Consider the following 21,492-nt stretch of genomic DNA (forward strand, 5'->3'; position numbering starts at 1 on the left):
GATAGACGGAAGTACCCCTTAGACAATTATGTATATAGATATTATAATTTTTTTTTTTTTTTTTTTTGGGGGGGGGGGGGGGGGCGTGTATTTAGTAGTGATGTACGCGATGCTTGCACAAATTCCTCCCCGCTGATCATTCTGCCCAGTGCAGGAGCCGTTAGTTTTCAGGAGTACGGGACTGTGTTTCGCGCACAGATGAGACGTATCGGCCGTGTTGTCCATAGTTTCTTGCTCTGCACGGATTGTGTCCGCCGTCATATTCCCTGCAGTATACAGGGGCATGTTATCTTTCACACAGAGAACGATCAGTGTTGGAGACGCCTCGGTGATCTGAAACGCGCAGTGTTCGTTCACCAGACACCTACTGTGATGCTTTTCATGGACGATTAGTTTTCAGTCCAGTTGCGTCCATTCCTCAAGTTCAGCCTCTTCCATATAGAAGGGTCACGGCTTTTTTTTCCCCTCTTGTCACATGTAAGGTTGAATTGACCATTTCGTAACTCCAGTTACATCCAGAGCTGCATCCACTGTGCATCTACTCCAGTCACATTTCTAGTTATGGTCCCAGTTTTTTCTGACGTTCTGTAGATGACGGGAGAACAAGTCCCATCTACACCACCAAGTAGATCCCACTGGTTACTCCCACAGCCGCGTTCACTACTTACTCTGCAGTCCCATCGATGGCTCTAGTGACATCCCAATCTGCATTCAGTCATTATTCACATCCAAGGCTTCATGGAATTCCCACTTGTACTCTAGTTACATCCAGAGCTCCGTCCGCAGCCTCACGTGTCTTCCTCCTTCCAGGTTACAGGATCCTGAACCCAAATCTGCTGGTGAAGATCGAGAAGTCCGGCGATCGTGAGCGCGGAAAGCCGTCAACAAGTGAGTGCGAGCCGTATCACCGCACGGTCAGTGTATAGTGCTCGGTGGTGGAGACATTGTGTGGAGACGTGGACATCATGGCTGCCGCCACCGCGGCCGTGTGACCTCTTCATGTCTCGTGTCGCACTGACAGGTGCTGTCGTCCTCGTCCCGGACATTCTTCTAAAAATACAACGACATGACCTGGAGGAAATCATCCCGGGAAAAGAGACGAGGGGACAACCTATCCGAGGTCAGGTCTATATGTGCGGCTCGTGTGACCGTTATCTCATAATCGGGTGCGGTGGGTGATGTGGAGCGATCACCGGGGAGGAACTAGCTGTGGGATGGCACAGCGCCTTGTCTGTTGTGTCATGTGACCCGACGGTATCTTGCAGGAAGTCGAGCACGAAAACGGGAACGTCCGGTGAAAGTAAAACGGGAGAATGAGGTGTATCACTCCGAGACAGACTCCAGGGATCAAGGTGAGCACTGTCCCCTATTTCCAGTCCTTTGGTGTCTGATTGGTCTTCTGCCCTTATTATTCCTCTCCCTACATCACGGCGGTCCCCTGACCCATTTCCTCTCTGTGTCGTGGTGGTCTACTGAATGCTCCAAACCAGTCCATTCCCTGCATCATGACTGTTACTTGGGTTTAGACCCTGGGTCCATCAAATTCAACCTTTCGCCACCAATTTATACACGTTGTCTCTCAATTATTCCTAACCCACAATGTTCTGTGTACTGAGGAAACCCTCCAGCACTCGTATAAAGGCTGTTATAGTGTCGGCCATTGCTACCTCTTGTGGTCGGCCTTCACAGTCTGACTGCATGGTCTTTGGAAGGAAGAAGCCCTGTGCCGTCCTTTGTGCTGACCGCACATTTATTTATACATTAAAAAAAGACGTCTCAGAGGAGATCTCATTTCGAAACTAAACAAGCCCAACTTTTCCAACATCTCATAGGAGAGGCCTCCATCCCGCTTACTAATCTAGTTGCCACCTTTGAACTGACCCTATCTTCTGAATGTCCTTTTTTAAAATGTGGAGCCCAAAACTGGATTCCATATTCATGATGTGGCCTCAGAGGTGATTTATAAGGGGGTAACAATACGTTGGGATTGGCAGGACTTTTATCTTTTATATACCCTAAAATATTGTTTGCTTTTACAGCTGCTGCTTGACATTGAGTGCTGCTGCTCAGCTTTGTAACCAGAAGCCCCCCGTCCTTCTCCTGTTCTGTGGTCCCGAGTATTCTCCCATCTAATGTATATGCAGCTGTAGGATTACTCCGTCCTCAGTGCATTACTTTAGATTTATCTACATTAGTCAAATTTGCCAGGTTTCGCCCATTCAGACATCTTATCCGGATCATATTGTAATGTCAGGGTTAGACTTTTGTATCCTGCATAGTTTGGTGTCGTCAGCAAACAATAAAATTAAGAATCAGACTTTGGCTTAAGGCCGGGATCACACATGCGAGAAACACGTCCGTGTCTCGCATGTGAAATCCAAGCTCTGGTGCCGGCACTTCGGAGCGGAGCGTGCGGCTCCATGTGTTGCTATGCGGCCGCACGCTCCGCTCCGAAGTTCCGGCGCCAGAGCTTGGATTTCACATGCGAGACACGGACGTGTTTCTCGCATGTGTGATCCCGGCCTTACTCTCAATCCCATCCACAAGGTCATTAATAAAGAGATTAAAAATAATCAGCCCCAGTACCAATACCTGCGGTCCCCACTGCTCACAGTACGGATCCGTGCCGTCCCCCACTACTCCCGATACAGATCTTCGCTGTCCCCACTGCTCTCGATACAGATCCGTCACGGATTTACCGCGACAGAGATGCCAGATGACAGCAGTGTCTGATTTCTTCTTTACTCCTGCCCTGATTAGAAGCACTTCACCTTCATATTAAACTCTGTAAGTTTATTTTGGCAGTGCAGGGGTTAATCTGCTCTGTTGAGAGCTACTGGAAGCATTCCTGCATTAAGGCACTCAGCTGTGCATTGATAGCCACTCCCATCTTCTATATAATCTGGGACCTGGCTTGCACTCATTGCCAGAGCTAGCTTATGCTGCATGGTTTAGCAGATGGTGGTTTGAGCTTGTTGTTTTGAGAAAGCGTATAGAATGTAAGCCCCCAAGGGCAGGGTCCTCGCCCCTCTGTAGCAGTCTTATTGTTAGTTTTCTTTACTGTAAGTGATATTTGTATTTGTATGTAACCCCTTCTCATGTACAGCACCATGGAATTAATGGTGCTATATAAATAAATAATAATGATGATGATGATAAAAATAATTTAGAGAACGTACCATCTATGAAGGCTTTGTTTCCTGCCATTTAGCCAGTTCCTTACCCATCTGCATATAGTTTCCCACAGTTCTTGCTTTTGTAGCTTTAGTATAAGGCTGTTAATGTGGTCCAGGATCAGATGCCTTTCTAAAGTCCAGATAAATCACATCACAGCGGCATTACCAGCATCCAGATCTGCATTCACCTCCTCGTAGAAACACAGCATGTTGTCAGACACGACGTATCCTTCATGAATCCATGCTGGTTGTCAGCTATTATAATATTCTCTGTAAATATCTCTGCAGGTAATTTCTTATGATGTCCTCATATGTCACACTACTGATGTCCGACTTACCGGACGGTAGATACCTGGCTCCACCTTCTTACCTTTCTTTAAATATCGGAATCACATCCAACAAACCTGTAGCATCAACCCTGTTACAAGAGGGTCTAAAAATATTCGATGCAGCGGTCTGTCAATTACTGAGCTCGGCTCCCTCAGTATCCATGGATGAATGCCATCTGGGCCGGGGGATTTGTCACTCTTTCATTTGCTCAGTCGTGGGCGTACTTTTTCTTCTGTTTAAACTAGGTCTATCAGGTCAGGTCTTTGGTGAACACGGATGAGATGCGTCAGTTTAACATCTCAGCCTTTTCTTTGTCCTCTATAATTATTCTGTTATTATAGTCTTTTAACCCCTTCACCCTAAAGCCTGTTTTCACCTTCCTGACCAGGCCAATTTTTACAATTCTGACCACTGTCACTTTGAGGGCATAACTCTGGAACGCTTTCATGGATCCCGGTGATTCTGATAATGTTTTCTCGTAATATATTGTACTTCATAATAGTGGTAACATTTTTTTATATGACTTGCGTTTATTTGTGAATAAAACAGAAATTTGGTGCAAATTTCGCAATTTTCAAACTTTTAATCTTTATGCCTTTAAATCAGAGAGTCATTTTGCACAAAATAGTTCGGTTTCATATGTTGGTCCCTATGATGTGTTTGTTCCCCTTCCCTTAGGTGTTGTGTTGGGGCTCACAGCAGTGAGAGATCCCATACCCTTTAGCCGGTCTATTGCGGTAGTGCGCATGCGCTGTGTCTTCTCCCCCTGGCTCCCCGCCGCGGCGGCGTCTTTCCCTGCACCGCGCGTGCGTCCTGGGTGTTTTCCCAGGCGCCCTTGCGATGCATGACGCCTTCCCTGACGCGGGGCCTGGGGCTGAGACGCGCGCATGCGCCGAACATTCCGCTGCCATTGGCCAGGGTACAACAGGTGACCGCTTACATGGCGGCAGGCCGGCGCTATTTAATGATGTCACACTCGGTCAGAGCTATCTCCCCTTGATAAAGCTATCTAACTCGTGGGCGAAACGCGCGTCGGGGGTTCTGTTGGTGGATCTCTCCCGCTGCGCCTGGCTCTGGGACCCTGCATTGGTAAGCGCTGCTCCGGTTTACTTTTGGACTGTCATACCACTGGGTGTTGTCGACTAAGTAGTATATACCTGACACAGTTAAACCTACAGTGACATGCGTTTATATTTTAACTGTTATATTGGCCCCATAGTCAGTACGCACCGGGGGGATACCCACTCATGTTTTTATCATCCTTGTACGTTGTATTTTTTGATACTATTTTGATGATACTAGTCACACTTTTGTACTAACATATGTGGTTTAATAAAGTATTGTTATTATTTTCTATTACCTATATGCTCCTGGTGTACTCCTTTCTTGTAATCTTTATGGAGTTGGTTCTTGCGTTTGGTGAGGGGTCTTTCTGCACTATTTAGTGCTTTGAATTCCCCTTGTATATTTATTATGTTGCCTGGTCTTGTTACCAAAATAGTTAATATGTAACATTTCCCCCATGTCTACTTCACATCCAGCAAAATTTTAGAAAAATATTTTTTTGTTAGGACGTTATAAGGGTTAAAAATTGACAACCAATTTTTATTTATTTTATTTTTTGGGGCCCGCCTCACATTTGACGTTTCTTTGAGGGGGTCTATATAACAGAAAATTCCCAAAGGTGACACCATTCTAAAAACTGTACCCCCTCAAGGTGCTCAAAACCACATTCAGGAAGTTTATTAACCCTTCAGGTACTTCACAGGAATTTTTGGAATGTGAAAGGGAGAAAAAAAAAATAACTTTCACACAAATTTTCCTTTAGACTGATATATATATATATATATATATATATATATATATATATATATATATATATATATGTATGTATATGTATGTATGTATGTATGTATATATATATATAAAATATATATATTTTTTTTTTAACTTTCGCACGGGTAACAGGAGAAAATAGACCATACAATTTGTTGTGCAATTTCTCCTGAGCATGCCGATACCCCATATGTCGGGGAAATCTACACTTTGGACGCACAGCAGGGCTCAGAAGGGAAGGAGCGCCAGTTCACTTTGTGAATGTAAAATTTGCTAGAATAATTTGCAGACGCCATGTCATGTTTGGAGAGCCCCTGATGTGCCTAAACAGTGGAAACCCCCTACAAGTGACCTTATTTTGGAAACTAGACCCCTTCGGGAACTTATCTAGATGTGTATTGAGCACCTTGAACCCCCTGGTACTTCACAGAAGTTTATAACGTTAAGCTGTGAAAATAAAAAAAAAATCAAATTTATCCGGCAAAAATCTTCTTTAGCTCCAAATTTTGCATTTTCAAAAGGGTAACAGGGAAAAAATGGACACTAAAATTTGTTGTGCAATTTCTCCTGAGTTTACCGATACCCCGTATGTCGTTGAAAACTACTTTTGCGGCACGGTGCAAAGCTCAGAAGGGAAGAAGCCCCATATTACAGTGCCGATTGTGCTGCACTTGTTTGTGCCATGTTACCACCTTAGCGGCTCTGCGAATGTAACACATCAGAACCCCCCATAAGTGACCCCATTTTACAAACTAAACCTCTCAATGATTTAATCTAGGGGTGCAGTGATTTCTATTGACACCACAGATGTGTCACCGACTTTTATGCCATTGAGCAGTGAAGATAAAATAATTTACATTTTTTTTACCACCAAGATTGTGTTAGCCCCAAGTTTTACATTTTCACACTGCAAAATGGGTAAAAATGGCACCAAAACTTGTCCCACAGTTTCTACTGAACGTGGCTATACCTTATATGTGGCTGGGCAATACTGCTTAGCCATGCGGAGAGACTCGGGAGGGACGGAGTGCTATTTGTCTCCTGGAATGCAGATTTTCCTGGAATAGTTTGCGGATTCTATGTAAAGAGACCCTAAGTGACAGAAATGCAGAATCCCCCCTCAAATGACCCCATTTCGGAAAGAAATTATACCCCTTTGGGAATTTATCAACAGATGTAGTGACGATTTGGAATCCATAAATGTTTTCATAAGTGAAAATTGCAAACTGGCGTTGTAGTGACCAGTACGTTGTAGTGACCAGTACATTATGCCCAGCTCGTTCTTCTGGAGACACGCACCTGTAAATTAGGCGGGCTCTCATCACTACAGAAATGCCAATTATGTGGGCGCTAAATGTTGTTTAGGCACACTGGGGCTCAGAAGGGAGGGAGGCATTTGGATTTGGGAGCGGAGAATTTGCTGAATTTCTTTTGGCGGGTGAGGAGCCATTTTGCTTTTCCAGAGGCTTTGTGCTACCAGTAATGTGGAAGCCCCCTATATTTCCATTAACAGATGACAGACCTGAGTGGGGACTTGCTCTTTTTGTGAATTGAGTTGAAGCTTTTATTGGGACATTTTACATAACGTTTAGGATCATTTTATCCGGCGCTCTACACTGAGCACTTACATCAGAGTTTCCATCTAAATCTCCAAATGATGTGACAGATGTAACCCCCAACGGATCCATTCACTATAATGAGGCAGCAGACTTACTCTGGCCTCTGTTCCGCAGTATTCTTCTTTTCAGAAGAGCACAAAACTCTGGCCTATGGCGCTTTTATGGAATCCTAAAAAGACGCACTGCCGGATCACAGGTCCTATGGTGTCCACAGTGTCTCCATCTGCCTCATTATATGGAATCTTCTGCCGGTGGTTCCGTCCGAATCTCGTATTTCAGAGAATTACACGGAAACACTGGTGTTAAGTGCTCAGCGTAGAGCACAGGATAAATGTGCGCCAAGCCTTACTGCGATCTTTGGGAGGCAGAATGAAAAAAAAACAGCATGTGAAATTTTTTTTTTTTTACGACGTTCCTCATGCGGTGTAAGTGAGTAGACAAGTTTATTTTTTGGGTCGGTGCGATTACAGTAATATCAGATTTATATCAGTGTCACGATTCCCCTGACCGCTGTCACCAATTGGTCAGGATTCACACCGTGACCGTCACCCCTGCGTCACGGGTTGGGGTGACTTTAGGCCAACAGACGGCTATCACATGTGCAGGGGGGCTTATCTTAGTTATCCCTCCACTGCTAACAATGTGATGAAAAAACCACACACAAGGCTATTGACCTCTGAGTTTACAGCAGGGGCTTATTCTAGGTATCCCACTGCTTTCTATATACCACAAACTGCAGGGATTTATGTATATCCCGCTTACAGTTCCACTTAGCACTTGCAGCTCTCTGGCGCCCCCTTACTCTCAGGTCAGATTAGGTACTGCACCCTAGGTAATTAGTCGCCAGAAAGGCTGCCTGCTATGTACTGGCTATTGGGCACGCTGCAGCGACGCGATAACTACTCCCACTCAGGCAGGAACAATAATTATTAACGCCGCAGCCGCTACAACATAACCCAAAAGCCTGCACACTGTATCGCCGCCACCAGCTTCGATTAAACGGGTCCGAAGCTAACCCAACACAACAGTAACAGTAGCGTATTTTCCCTTCAAGAGACTTAGGGTACGGTTTAGAACAGGAGAACGGACTAATATATAATATTATATCCCATTGAAATTAATTAGGCAGTGCTTTATCAAAAATATTTTATAAAGAAGTTACCAATGAGACAATTGCAAATATGTACATGGGCAATTATAACATAAAGGGAATAAAAGAGAAAAAAAAAACAACACTTACATGTTCAAAGCATGACAGGCAACCAGGCTAGTGGAGTTTTTCCCATACATCCCAGCTCATTGGGACGTGAGCAGGGCTCTTCCAGGACAGGACAAGAAATCCAGCAGCAAGTGACTCCTCAGAGCCTGCCAGACACTTAAAACATTAAGGCTGTGACATCACAGAAAGGCTAGCTTATCCAGACCCTCCTCTCTCTACATTCTGCCTAAACTTTAAACTATTCTCTCTAGTTTCTATAACTTCACTACAAAACATGTCAGCGTCCTAAAAAGCTCATCATTCATCTCAGATTAACGTGAGCATTCTAATGAGATCAAATATGTCCTAACTGGGATACATATTTACAGAGAAATCCCTACTTCTTTACCAGATGGAGTTAGAAGCCCGAGTTTCAAGGGATGGGTACCTACACCGAGTGGGAATACGAATATATATTTTCGTGTTCTTACCGTAAACATGGTGCATAATATCGTACCAAAACCAAACAAAGGATCTTTCATGAATTTTGGAGCCACTTTACCAGTTCTGACTAGTGAAGGTGGGAGGGGTGAGGGACTTTCCTCTGAGCCTGGAATTTACGACCCCAGGGCAATAAAACCCCCTTCTAGCATACAGTCCGTAGCCCAGAGAGAAACAAGTAGAGTCAGCTAGTGAAGGGGGGGTTTAGCCCACCTCATGAGCTGACGAGCAACTAAACTTATGTGATATTTCATACCATATCGTGACACCTCCCCCTTTTGGTGTGCGCTAGGGAGGCAGTACCCCACGGTATGCCTCCATGGGCACCTCAGTAGGTTCACCCTGGCGGGAGAGTCCATCTGCATTCCCATGCTCTTTGCCCGTTTTATGTTCAATGGTGAAGTCAAACTGCTGAAGGGCAAGGTTCCAGCGTAGCAACCTGCCGTTGGTTCCACACATGGCATTTAGCCAGCGCAGAGGGTTGTGGTCGGTCACCACAGTGAAGGTGTGACCGTACAAGTAGGGCTGCAAGCGCTGCAGGGCCCAGACTATGGCCAGGCACTCTTCTCGATGGTGGAGTAGGCCACTTCCCTCGGCAAAAGTTTCCGGCTCAGGTATAACACGGGGTGCTCTTGGTCGTCCGAGTCATCCTGGCTGAGTACAGCACCAAGGCCAAACTCGCTGGCGTCGGTCTGCACCAAGAACGGTCGACTGCTGTCGACTGCTTTCAACACAGGGGCGTTGCACAGTGCAGTTTTCAACGCCTGGAAGGCCCCCTCACAGCCATCTGTCCAGTTGACGATGTGGGGTAGCTTCTTCCTGGTGAGGTCCGTCAAAGGTTTTGCCAGGCTACTATAGTGCTTTACGAAGCGCCTATAGTACCCTGCAGTGCCCAAGAAGGACATCACCTGTTTCTTGGTCACGGGAGTGGGCCAGTTCACGATCACTCCCACTTTGTCAGGCTCTGGCTTCAGGGTGTTCCCGCCTACCCGGTGCCCCAGGTAGTGAACCTCCCTCATGCCCATCTGACACTTTCCCGGCTTGATAGTCAGTCCTGCTTGGTGAATTCGCCTGAGCACCTCCTCGAGATGCTGCAGGTGTTCCTTCCAGGAGGGACTGAAGATGGCAATGTCATCCAAGTACGCCACGGCGTACGTCTCCAGTCCCTGAAGCAGGAGGTTGACCATCCGCTGGAAAGTGGCAGGGGCATTCTTCATGCCGAAGGGCATGACCGTGGACTCATACAGTCCGAAGGGCGTGATAAAGGCGGACTTCTCCTGCGCCTCGGGGCTCAGGGGAATCTGCCAGTATCCTCTACTCAAATCCATTATTGTCAGGTATTTTGCGCCAGCTAACTTCTCAAGCAGCTCCTCGATGCGCGGCATGGGGTGCGCGTCAGAGGCTGTGATGGCGTTGAGTCCCCTGTAGTCCACGCAGAACCGGGTGGTCCGGTCCTTCTTTGGCACGAGAACTAAAGGTGAGGCCCACGCACTCTTTGACCGTCGAATCACCCCCAGCTGTAACATCTCATCAATCTCTTGGCGCATAATCTGCTGCACCTGGTCAGAGATTCGATAGGGTGTTCGCCGTAGTGGGGCGTGATTCCCGGTGTCCACCTCGTGGACTGCTAACTCAGTCCTCCCAGGTCGGTTGGAGAACACGACCCGGAAAGGTTCCAGTGTGGTTTGCAACTGCACCCGCTGGGGTTCAGTTAACGAGGCGCTTACCTCCACATCCTCGATGGACCCATTGGCCTTGGCTTGGGCCAGCAAGTCCAGGAGGGTGTCTTCCTCACCGTCTTCGGGCAAGCTGCAGACCGGTAGGACGAAAGGTTGACGTTCGTGATGAGCCTTCATCATGTTGACGTGAAAGGCCTTTCGCCTACCCCGAGCGTGGTCAAGCGTGACCACGTACGTGACCGGGTTGAGCTGTTGGTGGACGACGCACGGGCCCTCCCAGGCGGCCTGAAGCTTATCCGTTGGTACGGGGACCAGCACCCACACCTTTTGACCCACGTGGTAGGTCCGCTCCCGGGCGTTCTGGTCGTACCAGTGCTTCTGATCAGCCTGAGCCTGCGTCATGTTGTCATGCACCAACTGCGTCAAGGTCTGCATCTTGTCACGGAAGCGCATGACATACTCCCCTATGGACACTTCAGAAGGGTTCGGCTCCTCTTCCCAGGATTCTCTTACCAACCCAAGGGGTCCCCGGACTCGCCTGCCGTACAGGAGCTCGAAGGGGGAGAACCCCGTCGAGGCCTGCGGATCCTCTCGGTAAGCGAACAGCAGGTGTGGGAGGTACCGCTCCCAGTCGCGCCCTTGGGTCTCAACCAGCATGCGTAGCATCTGTTTGAGGGTACCATTGAAGCGTTCACACAGGCCATTGGTCTGTGGGTGATACGCACTCGATACCAGGTGCTTCACCTGCATTCTCTTACAGAGAGCCTCCATTAGGCGAGACATAAATTGGGTCCCTTGATCAGTAAGCATTTCCCTGGGAAACCCTACACGTGAAAAGATAGCCAACAGGGCATCCGCCACCTTATCTGCCCTAGTTGACGACAGAGCTACTGCCTCTGGGTACCGGGTAGCGTAGTCTACCACAGTATGGATATATTGCTTTCCAGAGCTGCTGGTGATGGCCAGCGGGCCCACAATGTCCACCGCGATCCTCTGGAAAGGCTCCTCTATCACTGGCAAAGGGATCAGGGGAGCCTTAATAGCAGGTCCCGCCTTCCCCACTCTTTGACAAGTGATACAGGAGCGGCAGTAGTTTGACACATCTGTCCCCATCTTAGGCCAATAGAAGTGTTGAGACAGCCGGGCCTTAGTTTTGCTGATCCCCAAGTGTCCAGCTAGCGGGATCTCATGGGCAATCCGCAACAACTCACCCCGGAATTGCTGTGGGACGACCAGCTGTCTTTCCCTCAACCACTCCTTTTGTGATTCTCCGGGTACTGTCTCCCGGTACAACCTTCCTTGTTCCCAGAACACCTTCTCCTTATCAGTCTCGGAGAAGGGCGTCCCGGCAAGTTGTCTCAAACTCTCTAGGCTCGCATCTGTGTGCAGAGCGGCCTGAAACTCCTGGCTAGGGGAAGCCAGAAGCGACGTCAGGGTTCCTTCCCCACGGGAACCCTCTTGGACCTGCTCTGGGTCCACCTCTGGTTCAGTCACAGTAATGACTGAGGAGGGTCCGGAAGTCTGACAGTTATCTGCGTTCCGGGCACTCTGACTGCGGGTGACAGCAGCTACGTAGGCTGTCTCCCCGGGGGTTTCTACAGTCCCATCAGCCGGCGCTGCTCTGGGCTCTACCTCCCCATCCACCCCCAACCCTTCAGGGGCTGTGCTACTTATGGGCCAGTTACCTTCCTCGGTGGCACTGGTCACTTTCATGGCATCACCTTCCTCATGGTTCCCATGCATCTCCCCATTTCCTGTAGCACCGACACTTGCCCCTGTTAGGGGTTCCTCAGCCGTCTCACTCCGCAGAGCGACGTGGCTGGGCACGCCTGTACCTATGGACACATTAACCTTCACAGAAAAATCATTGTCAGGCTCAGCTGGCACAGGTACAACATTTTCACCATCAATCCTAGGGAAAAAATGGTTATTAGATGCATCATTACAAGATAAAGCATGGTCAGGTAACACATGCGATTTCCCATCATCATCATCATCAGGGTTAACTTTACCCTTATTAGTAGATTGGGGTGGGGTGTCAGGGACGTAGTATGCAACCATCCTCCCCAAATCAGTCCCCAACAAAACATCAGTGGGCAAATTATCAGACAGCCCCACTTCCTTCACCCCGCTCCCGGCACCCCAATCAATAAAAACCCGGGCCATCGGTAAGGGACAGCTGATGCCCCCAATCCCAGTGACAGTTAGGGTTTTCCCCGGAATGATTTCTTCAGGGGCCGCCAGTTCGGGTCGGATGAGAGTTCGTTCAGCCCCGGTGTCTTTGAGGCCTGTAGCAACATGGCCTCCCACAGTGACGTGCTGTACGTTGTCACACACCCTCCCAACCATACCACCCACCAAAAGAACTGCTGCATTAGGCCCTGGGGCCTTGGCTGGGGTGTTCTTCTGCTTGGCTGGGCAGTAGGTACTGATATGACCAGTCTGATTGCAGGTGTAACACTTGCGAGGTTCGGTGGTAGGTCTGGTGTTGTTGGCTACGGGGACAGGACCTCTGGTGTGCTGGCGTTGGATGCCGGCTTACCCCCTCTCCAGCTGGTGGCGACTGGCTTCCGCGCTTCCGATCTACGGTTGGCCTCATAGGCATCGGCAATCTGCGCTGCTTTCGTCCCGTCTTTGGGTTCTCTGTCCATCACGAACTGTCGCACCTCAGCTGGGCAAAGATGAAAGAACTGGTCTTTGATCATCAGGTCTCGCAGCTGTGCAAAGGTGGTCACTGACAGTCCTTGGGTCCACTGGTCAAAGTGGGTCCCCAGTCCATGCACCACATCACTGTAACTGTCGTGTGGGCCACGTTGGAGGGTCCGGAACTTTCTACGGTACACCTCGGGTGTAAGCTGGTACTTGGCTATCAGAGCCTGCTTGATGGCCTCATAGTCACCATCTTGTTCTTGAGGGAGGGCAGCAAACGCCTCCAGAGCTTTACCTCTCAGCCCTGGTGTCAGGTATCGGGCCCATTCATCTGTAGGCAGCCGGTACTGTCTTCAGGCTTTCTCAAAGGCCCGCAGAAAAGTGTCCAAGTCTCCGTCCTTCTCCATAACAGTGGAGCGGTGGAGGGCATCCCCCCCTGCCGGAGCATCTCCAGTTCATGTTCTCGCTGGGCTTGGCGCTCGGCTCTCTCAGCCTCCCGCTCGGCTCGCTGGGCCTGGGCCTCTCGCTCGGCTCGGGCCTCCTGCCGATACTGCTGAATCAGCCGTAGGCGTCCCTCATGGTCATCAGTGGGGAGTTCTTCCAAGGCCGCCTGCAGGTGGGGGTCCAATTCGCCCGGATTGCTAACAGGGCCAGCATTCAGTGGTTGGACCTCTGCTGCAGCACCTCTGCTCGTGCTGGCTTCTGCGGCCTCTGCGCTCTGAGAGCGGTCTCGAGCGGCTTCCCATTGCACCAGATCTGCGACCAGTTGGGCTTTGTTTTTGCTTGCAAAGTCAATGTGCTGTGTCTTGCATAAGGCAACAAGGGTGTCTCTGGTCTGCTGCTCATAAAAGGTTTCTCCCAGCACAACCATGGTTGCCAAATAAAAGATAGGATAGAAAAACGAAGAGAAAGGGAGGGGATAATTACCAGTACACAATTGTCTCACAACTAAAAAGCACTGAGTTCGTTCTCCAGACTTATTTGCGCAGAGTCCTCGCAAGAACTTTCTGCAAGTTTTTAGTGAGATGAATGATTACTCAAACCAAATCACTAATGCTCTAAGATATCCCACCGCCTTGCCACCAATTGTCACGATTCCCCTGACCGCTGTCACCAATTGGTCAGGATTCACACCGTGACCGTCACCCCTGCGTCACGGGTTGGGGTGACTTTAGGCCAACAGACGGCTATCACATGTGCAGGGGGGCTTATCTTAGTTATCCCTCCACTGCTAACAATGTGATGAAAAAACCACACACAAGGCTATTGACCTCTTAGTTTACAGCAGGGGCTTATTCTAGGTATCCCACTGCTTTCTATATACCACAAACTGCAGGGATTTATGTATATCCCGCTTACAGTTCCACTTAGCACTTGCAGCTCTCTGGCGCCCCCTTACTCTCAGGTCAGATTAGGTACTGCACCCTGGGTAATTAGTCGCCAGAAAGGCTGCCTGCTATGTACTGACTATTGGGCACGCTGCAGCGACGCGATAACTACTCCCACTCAGGCAGGAACAATAATTATTAACGCCGCAGCCGCTACAACATAACCCAAAAGCCTGCACACGGTATCGCCGCCACCAGCTTCGATTAAACGGGTCCGAAGCTAACCCAACACAACAGTAACAGTAGCGTATTTTTTCCATCATACATGACGGCACCACGAGAGAGGGGATCCGCCCATCAAGGACAGGAAACCTTCAAGATAAAAGGGGCGGCTCCTCTCTCCACATCAGTTGGTTTCCTGTCCTTGACGGGGAACCCTCAAGATGGAAGTCGTCTGAAGACAGAAGGTGCAGGCAGGGTTGTTCCACAGGGTCTGAAAGCCCACTCCACGAGGGCCATGGCGACGTCGTGGGCGGAGAGAGCAGATGCTACCATCGACCAAATCTGTAAGGCGGCCACTTGGTCCTCTCCGTCTACATTTTTTAAACATTATAGGCTAGACCTATCTGCTACCTCTGATCTCACTTTTGGGAGAAGAGTGTTACAAGCAGTGATCCCTCCCTAGAAGAGAATACAAATCTCTGTAACTCTCTCGTGGTGCCGTCATGTATGATGGAAAAACACGGGTATTACATACCTGGTAATGTGTTTTTTTCATGAGACATGACGGCACCCTTATATTCCCACCCTTTTGATCACGTCATTAGTTGGGTGCATTATTAGCATTATTTGTATTATACACTCCCTGGGGTATCGGTGAATAGAACCGTATAGGATGTATTATTTATGTGTACACTAACCAGCGGAGTTCCTCTCGTACTCTGTAAAACAACTGATGTGGAGAGAGGAGCCGCCCCTTTTATCTTGAAGGTTTCCTGTCCTTGATGGGCGGATCCCCTCTCTCGTGGTGCCGTCATGTCTCATGAAAAAACACATTACCAGGTATGTAATACCCGTGTTTCCCTTCAAGAGACTTGGGGTACGGTTTAGAACAGGAGAACGGACTAATATATTATATCCCATTGAAATTAATTAGGCAGTGCCTTATCAAAAATATTTTATAAAGAAGTTACCAATGAGACAATTGCAAATATGTACATGGGTAATTATAACATACTAGATGGCAGCCCGATTCTAAAGAATCGGGAGTCTAGAATCCATATATACTTGAAATTCGGCAGGAGCTTGAAGAGCAACGTCACTGGGCCCGCCTCCACGCAGTAGAAACTTGCTGTGAGGTAAAAATTCAAAAATCACACCAAAATGGCAGGCGGAGTGTGTCACAGTACGGCACGTTTCTGATTGGTCGCTCGCAGCAGGCGGCAACCAATCAGACACTGGACACTGTTGACGTCACTTATCTCCGGACATTAGCTCCGGACATTAGCTCCGGACAAAGCCACGGAAGTTGGCCCAAATTGCAGGAAGTAGTATTCTAGGCAATTATATATAAGAAAGGGAATAAAAGAGAAAAAAAAAACAACACTTACATGTTCAAAGCATGACAGGCAACCAGGCTAGTGGAGTTTTTCCCATACGTCCCAGCTCATTGGGACGTGAGCAGGGCTCTTCCAGGACAGGACAAGAAATCCAGCAGCAAGTGACTCCTGCCAGACACTTAAAACATTAAGGCTGTGACATCACAGAAAGGCTGGCTTATCCAGACCCTCCTCTCTCTACATTCTGCCTAAACTTTAAACTATTCTCTCTAGTTTCTATAACTTCACTACAAAACATGTCAGCGTCCTAAAAAGCTCATCATTCATCTCAGATTAACGTGAGCATTCTAATGAGATCAAATATGTCCTAACTGGGATACATATTTACAGAGAAATCCCTACTTCTTTACCAGATGGAGTTAGAAGCCCGAGTTTCAAGGGATGGGTACCTACACCGAGTGGGAATACGAATATATATTTTCGTGTTCTTACCGTAAACATGGTGCATAATATCGTACCAAAACCAAACAAAGGATCTTTCATGAATTTTGGAGCCACTTTACCAGTTCTGACTAGTGAAGGTGGGAGGGGTGAGGGACTTTCCTCTGAGCCTGGAATTTACGACCCCAGGGCAATAAAACCCCCTTCTAGCATACAGTCCGTAGCCCAGAGAGAAACAAGTAGAGTCAGCTAGTGAAGGGGGGGTTTAGCCCACCTCATGAGCTGACGAGCAACTAAACTTATGTGATATTTCATACCATATCGTGACAATCAGATTTTTGTTTGGCTGCTGTCACACACTAAAAGACTCTTTTTATTGGCATCACCACATTTTCAGAGCTATAATTTTTTTTCCATATTTTGGCCGATAGTGATGTGAGGGCTTGTTTGCGGGACAAGCTGATGTTTTTATTGGTACCATTTTCGGGCACATGACTTTTTTTTTTTTTGTTGCTTTCTATTCCAATTTTGGGAGACAGAATGAACAAAAGCCAGCTATTCAGGAATTGCTTTTTGTTTTTCTTCGTTCTGCGTGTGGTAAAATTCGTAAGGCAGCTTTATTCTTCGGGTCGGTACGATTACAGGAATGCCCTATGTACATAGTTTTTCTTATGTTTTGGCGCTTTTAGGTTTTAAAATCTATTTTCTAGAGAAAATATTTTTGCATCGCTTTATTCTGATCTATACTTTCTTTTTTTTCTGATGGAGCTGTATTTTTTTTTTTTTTTTTTACGGTGTTCACTGAAGGGGTTAACTAGAGGGACCGTTTTATAGAGCGGATTGTTATGGACGCAACAATACCAAATATGACAAGATATCAGGTCTCTTCAGACCTACAGACAACCACCCATTCCTGCTAAAGCATGTGGGGATAAATGACACCGCAAGCAAGGACCTGGAAACTATCTGCAGTGACTCTGAAAACTTGGGTAAGAAAGTGAAAGAACTGGGAGCGCAGGTGATCTTCTCTTCCATCCTTCCAGTGGATGGCCATGGAAAAAGGAGGTGGAATAAGATTCTGCAGGTGAACAACTGGCTACGTCGATGGTGCCATAAGCAAGGATTTGGATCTCTGGATCGCGGAGTGAATTACCTATATGATGGACTACTTGCTAGAGATGGGGTGCACCTTGCGAAGACTGGAAAACATGTATTTGGAAGTCACCTTGCTGCACTCATCAGGAGAGCTTTAAACTAGAACAATGTGGGAAGGGAAGAAAAAGGCCTGAAAAAGCCATACACCTGACAAATACTATTGAGAACTCTGCTATTAGAAATGGAACGGAAGAACAAAGACAAAAAAAATCTAAATAAATCACAAACTAAAATGTTTCTATACATATACAAAGCATGGGCAACAAACAAGGAGAACTGGAACTACTAATACAGGAGAAGAAATATGATGTCATTGGAATCACTGAAACTTGGTGGGACGATACACATGATTGGAATACAAGGCTAGAAGGATACAACTTATTAGCAAGAAACAGACTTGATAAACGTGGAGGAGGTGTCGCATTGTATGTTAGGGTACCGTCACACTAAAACGACGCTGCAGCGATACGACAACGATGTCGATCGCTGCAGCGTCGCTGTTTGGTCGCTGGAGAGCTGTCACACAGACAGCTCTCCAGCGACCAACGATCCCGAAGTCCCCTGGTAACCAGGGTAAATATCGGGTTACTAAGCGCAGGGCCGCGCTTAGTAACCTGATGTTTACCCTGGTTACCAGCGTAAACGTAAAAAAAACACTACATACTTACATTCCGTGTCTGTCCCCCGGCGCTGTGCTTCTCTGCACTGACAGTGAGCGCCGGACAGCCGGAAAGCACAGCGGTGACGTCACCGCTGTACTTTTCGGCCGGCGCTCACCAGTCAGTGCGGGAAGCTGAAGGCGAGGGACATGACCAGACACCGGGAATGTAAGTATGTAGTGTTTTTTTTTTTTTTTTTACAGTTACACTGGTAACCAGGGTAAATATCGGGTTACTAAGCGCGGCCCTGCGCTTAATAACCCGATGTTTACCCTGGTTACCAGTGAAGACATCGCTGAATCGGCGTCACACACGCCGATTCAGCAATGTCAGCGGGAGATCCAGCGACGAAATAAAGTTTCAAACGATCTGCTACGACGTACGATTCTCAGCGGGGTCCCTGATCGCAGTAGCGTGTCAGACACAGCGAGATCGTAATTATATCGCTGGAACGTCACGGAATGTGCCGTCCTAGCGACCAAAGTGCCACTGTGTGACGGTACCCTTTGAAGCTTTAATCTCTGTGCAGATATAGGCTTTTCTGAGACCGGTGGAAACTTTTGGTAAGAATACAAGGAGAGAACAACGGAAAGGACAGCATTGTAGGCATTTACTACAGGCCGCCTGCGCAAGCTAAAGATATGGATGAACTCTTTATGCATCAGATGGTCAAGTACTCCAAAAAATATGACAGTGGTCATGGGAGATTTCAACTATCCATACTTTTGTTGGGATTCTCCCGCAGGTAAAACTAACAGGTCAAGCAAATTCTTATCCTCTCTTGCTGACAACTTTATCTTCCAAAAGGTAGGGGAGAAAACAAGGGGATCTGCTACCTTGGATCTAATCCTTATAAACAGGGAGGAAATGGTTTAGGAGGTAAGTGTGGCTGGGACCCTAGGAGGTAGCGACCATGCTATTTTAGAATTTTAAATAAGTAGAGGAAGAAGACCTGTGAAGACTCGATGTCAAGGTTATATTTCAGAAAGGCAGATTTTAAGGGACGTAGGAAGAGAATCGGAGGGATCCAATGGCTTGATATCCTTAAGGACAAAAATGTCCAGGAAGGATGGGAAATCTTGAAAAAGGAGATTCTCAAAGCACAATCGTTAACAATTCCGAAAAGAGGGACGAATAGGAAGCATTTAAGGAAAAGAGGGACGAATAGGAAGCATTTAAGGAAACAGGAGTGGATGAGCACAGAACTTAGGCTACTTTCACACTAGCATTTGCTGTACGTCGCAATGCGTCGTTTTGGAGAAAAAACCCATCCTGCAAATGTGCCCGCAGGATGTGTTTTTTTCTCCATAGACGTACATTAGCGATGTATTACCACACGTCGCATCCGTCGTGCGACGGATGCGTCGTGTTTTGGCGGACAGTCGGCACAAAAAAAAAGTTACATGTAAGGTTTTTTTGTGCGTCGAATCCGCCATTTCCGGCAGCGCATGCGTGTCCGGAACTCCGCCCCCTCCTCCCCGTACCTTACAATGGGGCAGCGGATGCGTTGTAAAACTGCATCCGCTGCCCCCGTTGTTCGTTTTTTTTTTTTTGTTTTTTTTTTTGCAGTTTGCGTCGGTACGTCGGGCCGACTCATGGCGACAGCCCCGTACCGACGCTAGTGTAAAAGTATCCTTAAACACATGCTCAAAAGGAAGAAAGAAATGTTTATCAAATGGAAAGAGGGAGGCATATCTAAAGAAGAATATAATGCTGTCTGCAGAACTTGCAGGGCACGAATCAGATTACTAAAGCTGACAATGAATTGAGGCTTGCAAGAGACGTCAAAAGCAGTAAAAAAGGATTTTGGGGATATGTCAAAAGAAAAGTCAAAGATGCTATAGGATTTTTACAGGATCAAAATGATGTAATGGTAAGAAAGGATGTTGAGAAGGCCGAACTTTTAAATTCCTATTTCGCATCTGTTTTCTCTCAGAAAGGAAATGGAACATCAACTGGTCTTCACTGTCCTATTAAAGGAATAGAAGAATCCAGGATATCTATAAACAGATAGTGAGGAAATTCTTGGCTAACATAAATGAATTCAAGTCTCCAGGTCCAGATGAATTACACCCCAGAGTACTGAAGGAGATAGCAGAATACATTTTTGAACTACTCTCCATAATCTTTGAAAATTCTTGGAGAACAGGAGAAGTCCCAGAAGACTGGAAAAGATCAAATGTTTTTCCTATCTTCAAACAGTGGAATAAGGTGGACCCAGGGAACTATAGGCCGGTGACTGACTTTTATACCAGGAAAGATCTTTGAACAAATTATTAAACAACATGTATGTAAGTACCTGGATAAGAATGAAGTGATTAACCAGAGTCAGCATGGGTTTATAACTAGTAAGTCATGTCAGACTAACTTAATTTCCTTCTATGACAGAATCTCTGACTGGGTGGATCAGGGAAATGCTGTAGATATAGTATATCTAGACTTCAGCAAAGCATTTGACAAAGTATCTCACACAATCCTTATTGAAAAAAATGACTAAGTATGGAATGGACGAGACAACTGTTAGGTGGATTCATAACTGGCTTGGTGATCGGACCCAAAGAGTGGTCGTATTGCTGCCTCCATCCTGTCGGTCTTTTGCCGCCTGCATGCTGGCAGTCTCCTACTCTCATGCAGCCCATTCCCTCCCTACATGCTGGTTGTCCCTTATTCCACATCCTTGCATAGCAGCAGTCGCCTGCGGTCACCCACAAACGATCATACCTTGATGGCAGATTGACAGTTGTTAGATCACATGATCCAGTAAAATGGAGCCTTACACGAATAGTGTGCGTGTGGGACTGCCGTCTAGTTAAGTTCTCTGTGTAGCTTGGGGCTGAGCGCTTTGCTTGTCATGTACATGCACAGTCTTCTGCTTTCTGTTATCAGCCACATCACCAGCTCCCGACGATCTTGTGGTTGTTGTGAAGCAGGAGGACGTAGAGGATGAGCATCACGTAGACGCGGCAGAGCAGAACCCAGAGACCGAGCGCCTGTCCCCAGATGACATGGAGCGTCCTGATCCTGCCCCGAGTGAGTGACATCAGTTTTATGTTGGGGGGTGGGGTGGGTGGGAGTATATAGAGATTACGTGACTAGGGGCAGCTGACTTCACATGACACACTTCTCACAACCAGCAGGGACAGAAGAGAAATTTCAGTCTGCATAAAGAAAACAAGGGAAATTTTCATTGCAGTTCTGGATGTAACTAGAGTATGACTGGAAAAGCTGCTTGGTGTGTAATTAGGAGCGAAGCTTTGGATGTGCCCGCAGCAGAATATTGATGTTGCGTTTCTGTATATACATTAGAGTTGCACAGGCTTTTAGTGTGAAGCAGTCAGAGGCTTTACCCTTAGTAATATCCC

At 47.3% G+C, this 21,492-nt stretch overlaps 1 protein-coding gene across 1 annotated transcript in view; it reads left to right on the plus strand.

Annotated features, from left to right (window-relative positions):
• LOC138638861 (zinc finger protein 773-like) overlaps window positions 1–21,492 on the plus strand; it is a 44,012-nt gene that overhangs the window by 20,571 nt on the left and 1,949 nt on the right. The window contains exons 4-7 of the mRNA XM_069728554.1: window positions 811–888; window positions 1,022–1,120; window positions 1,266–1,352; window positions 21,017–21,160. Of these exons, the coding sequence (XP_069584655.1) occupies window positions 811–888; window positions 1,022–1,120; window positions 1,266–1,352; window positions 21,017–21,160 (408 nt within the window). The remainder of the gene's footprint in view (window positions 1–810; window positions 889–1,021; window positions 1,121–1,265; window positions 1,353–21,016; window positions 21,161–21,492) is intronic.

The sequence above is a fragment of the Ranitomeya imitator genome, chromosome 5 (genome assembly GCF_032444005.1).
Source record: "Ranitomeya imitator isolate aRanImi1 chromosome 5, aRanImi1.pri, whole genome shotgun sequence".
NCBI classification, from domain to species: domain Eukaryota; kingdom Metazoa; phylum Chordata; class Amphibia; order Anura; family Dendrobatidae; genus Ranitomeya; species Ranitomeya imitator.